The sequence below is a fragment of the Rutidosis leptorrhynchoides genome, chromosome 5 (assembly GCF_046630445.1).
Source record: "Rutidosis leptorrhynchoides isolate AG116_Rl617_1_P2 chromosome 5, CSIRO_AGI_Rlap_v1, whole genome shotgun sequence".
In the NCBI taxonomy this organism is placed as follows: Eukaryota; Viridiplantae; Streptophyta; class Magnoliopsida; order Asterales; family Asteraceae; genus Rutidosis; species Rutidosis leptorrhynchoides.
This window is the reverse complement of record NC_092337.1, coordinates 161,927,596-161,930,639: the sequence shown is the minus strand read 5'-3', so window position 1 is coordinate 161,930,639 and position 3,044 is coordinate 161,927,596. Positions and strand designations below refer to the sequence as shown.

At 40.6% G+C, this 3,044-nt stretch overlaps 1 protein-coding gene across 1 annotated transcript; it reads left to right on the top strand.

Moving 5' to 3' along the window:
- Positions 1–1,244: 1,244 nt before the first annotated feature.
- Positions 1,245–1,901, top strand: LOC139849139 (uncharacterized). The gene is made up of 3 exons (XM_071838808.1): positions 1,245–1,454; positions 1,500–1,594; positions 1,706–1,901. Exons 1-3 carry the CDS (start codon positions 1,245–1,247, stop codon positions 1,899–1,901), a joined length of 501 nt encoding a protein of 166 aa, XP_071694909.1.
- Positions 1,902–3,044: the final 1,143 nt, after the last annotated feature.

Below are 3,044 nucleotides of genomic sequence, written 5' to 3'. Positions count from 1 at the left end.
GGTGTGTGAAAATGGGATGCAAAATGTTGTTTAAATAGTGAGAGTTTTGATGGGAAACAGTTAGCAGGCCGGCCTAGTAAGCCAGCGCCACAAGCGGCGTGGGTGGCTGGTGCCAGGCAAACCTTTTGCCATGCCCGTTTTCCATGCCCGGTGTCTCAGTTAGATGGAAGATCGGCGCCTATGTGGCAAGCCAGTGTGACGGCCTTGGAGGCCGGTAAGAGCTTTTGGTTTGCTTTTTGCTTAGATCGTCTTGCTTGTTCCAGGGATCGTAACTTGGTTTCCGGGGTCGTAACTTGTCTTTCACCGTTTTCGCTCTAGAATCTTCGTTTTAGCTCCGTTTCTCTTGATTCTACAAAATTAAGTTTAAAAATTTACAAAATTAACTGACAAAGTGATTATTTTGCTAATAAAGTTTGGAACTTTATTATTTTTGTGCCTTAATATCGAGGTGAAAATGTGACTTTTTAGCCGATATCATAGTACAAGTTGGGTGTCGGATATCGAGGGATGTTTCCGAACATGTGAATGCCCACCCGATAATAAGACGTGACTCGTTACAAGTTTGTTAAGGGGAAACGCTAAGACTTGGTTGATAATAAAATTGATATCGTCGGCGAAGAGAAAATCATTAGGTTATCTTGGGAAGACTTCAAGAAGGAAATTTTAGAGGAATTCCAAACTCAATCCGATCTTACAAGGTTGCAAAATGAGTTACGAAATATGCGGCAAGGGTCTGTGGATCTAAATACTCTCATGACTCTTTCCTAGCAAAGGCACGATTTTGCCCCAAGTTCACTGGTAATGATCGAGTACTAATGGAGAGTTTCTATGACACCTTGAATGATAACTTGCGTGAGAAGATTAGTCTTGGACAAGTGGACTCCTTCGACTGGCTGTTTACGGTGGCAAAGGGTTTCGAGCCACAAGCTCCGAAGAAGGTTGATTACACTTCAAGTAAAAGGAAGTTCGAAGCTACAAGACACTCCAACAAAAGAACCAAGAGTTCAACCGAGAGTGTTAGTAGTGTGAAGAAGGGTGGTATTGGAGGTGATGGCCCGCGATGTTATAGTTATGGGCAACGGGGTCATTTGTCTCGAGATTTTACAAATCCATCTTCAAACAAGATCACGTGCTTCAATTATCAATAAGAAGGGCACTGAAATTTGGAGTGTCCCGAGTTGTACGGGGATCAAACAAAGAAGCTAGAGAAAGCGGAGAGTACGAAAAAGGTGCGTAACTACTTGATGACTAGTGAGGAAGTGAGGAAGTCCAATGAAGTTGTTTCAGGTACTTTTGTGGTTAACTCTAAACCTACAAAGGTGCTTTTTGATTGTGGCGCTAATTTGTCTTTTGTTTCTCCAAAGTTTGCGAATAAACTTGGTAGACCTCTAGTTAAGTTTAAAAATCTCGTAGAAGTCGAAATAGAGGATGGAAAAACCATACAAGGGGTTGATGTGTGTGAAAATTGTGATATTGTGTTTGGTTCTGAAAACTTTAAGATTGACCTCATACTAATGACATTGGGGGAATTCGATGTTGTTGTTGGAATGGATTGGCTCGATCGTTATACAGCCGACATTGCATGTCATGAAAAGTTTGTGCAGATGAAAGCCCCAAGTGAGGGAGAATGAATCATCCATGGTGAAAAACAAAGACGACTTGTGCCACTATGTAATTATTCACGGGCACGTCAGCTACTTTGTAGTGGAGGTATGGCTTTTCTAGCACATGTAGTCGATACACAAGAAGAGCCTCCATCCATTCGAAATATTCCTGTGGTAGATAAGTTTGAAGACGTGTTTCCAGATGCGTTATCGGGTGTTCCGCCGGAAAGAAAGTTAAATTTCGCATTGAGTTGGTTCCGGGGGATACTCCCATTGCTAAGATGCCCTATCGTTTAGCACTAACGGGGATGAAAGAATTGTTGAATCAAACCTAAGAGTTGCTAGAGAAGTGTTTTATCCGACTGAAATAACCCAACCCATATTCAACCGGATAATTTTTTTTTTTTTTAACAATCATTAACATGCCATTGGAATGATATATACCATTCCATACAACCCATTAAAACGTACAACAAGTTTAATGTTTACAAAAGGCACTAAGGCCATTAATCAAATGTAATACAAGTTCGACCCATTTAAAATGATAGTTTTAATCCAAACTACACCCCGAGCATGGTTTGGGGCTAAACTATCCAAAAACAATAGGTCACCTTCCAAAAGCTTTAACTAGCAAGTATCATGGGAATCTAATGCCCAATAACCTCTTTTCCTTTCTCCGTGTTTGCACCTAAAAATGTAAACAACGAGAGGGTAAGCTAAAGCTTAGTGAGTGAAATAGTTATACATATACATATATAACCTACTTACTTGCAACCACTTACACAATATCGTATACAAAATGATCAAGCATATTTTCACGGGGTCAAGGTGAACCTACGCTTGAGTGCATAAAGGGGTTTAAGGACTAACAACATTCGGACCTCCGACGCGTAGTCGTGGATAACCCATATCGGTATCGTTTCGATTCTGACAGGGTGGCCGGTTGAGAGTCCACCAACAACCTAGCATACGAGGTTGAGTGGCCCAAAGACATGAAGGTTTTATAGTTCAAGACATACCTGAAAGTCTTTAAGATCGTAAGAAGCTTTAATCGTACGATGGAGATTTGTATGTTGTGGTTTATGTATGAGTAAATGAATGAATGTCTCTATATTAGGGTTTATGAGCTATGTATTTATAGGCTCACGAATTAGGGTTTTGGTAGAATCTCTTCCCTAATTAAATGTGATCTTGTCCCAACTAACTTCCGTTATTTAAGGAAAAGAATCCGAATTGATTATACAGTACATTCTTCTAGAATGTACTGAACCCTTATGTAAGTATACGAAACTCGCATCAGATGGTATAGGCACACAAGGTGCTGCTATACCCGTGCTATACGCCTTTCATGGCAGTTTATGCGCGGTTTAGGGATTTGGATGCGCAATTCGCACAGTCTTGCGGATATGCATATCATTACAAACTTGTAACTCAAATAGC

Excerpts from the sequence above, each read along its gene's own strand:
- LOC139849139 (XM_071838808.1), top strand. The coding sequence starts at position 1,245 with ATGACTAGTGAGGAAGTGAGGAAGTCCAATGAAGTTGTTTCAGGTACT. Across the intron at positions 1,455-1,499 it reads AAACCATACAAGGGGTTGAT|ATTGACCTCATACTAATGAC; the intron begins GTGTGTGAAAAT and ends GAAAACTTTAAG. Across the intron at positions 1,595-1,705 it reads GACATTGCATGTCATGAAAA|TGGAGGTATGGCTTTTCTAG; the intron begins GTTTGTGCAGAT and ends GCTACTTTGTAG.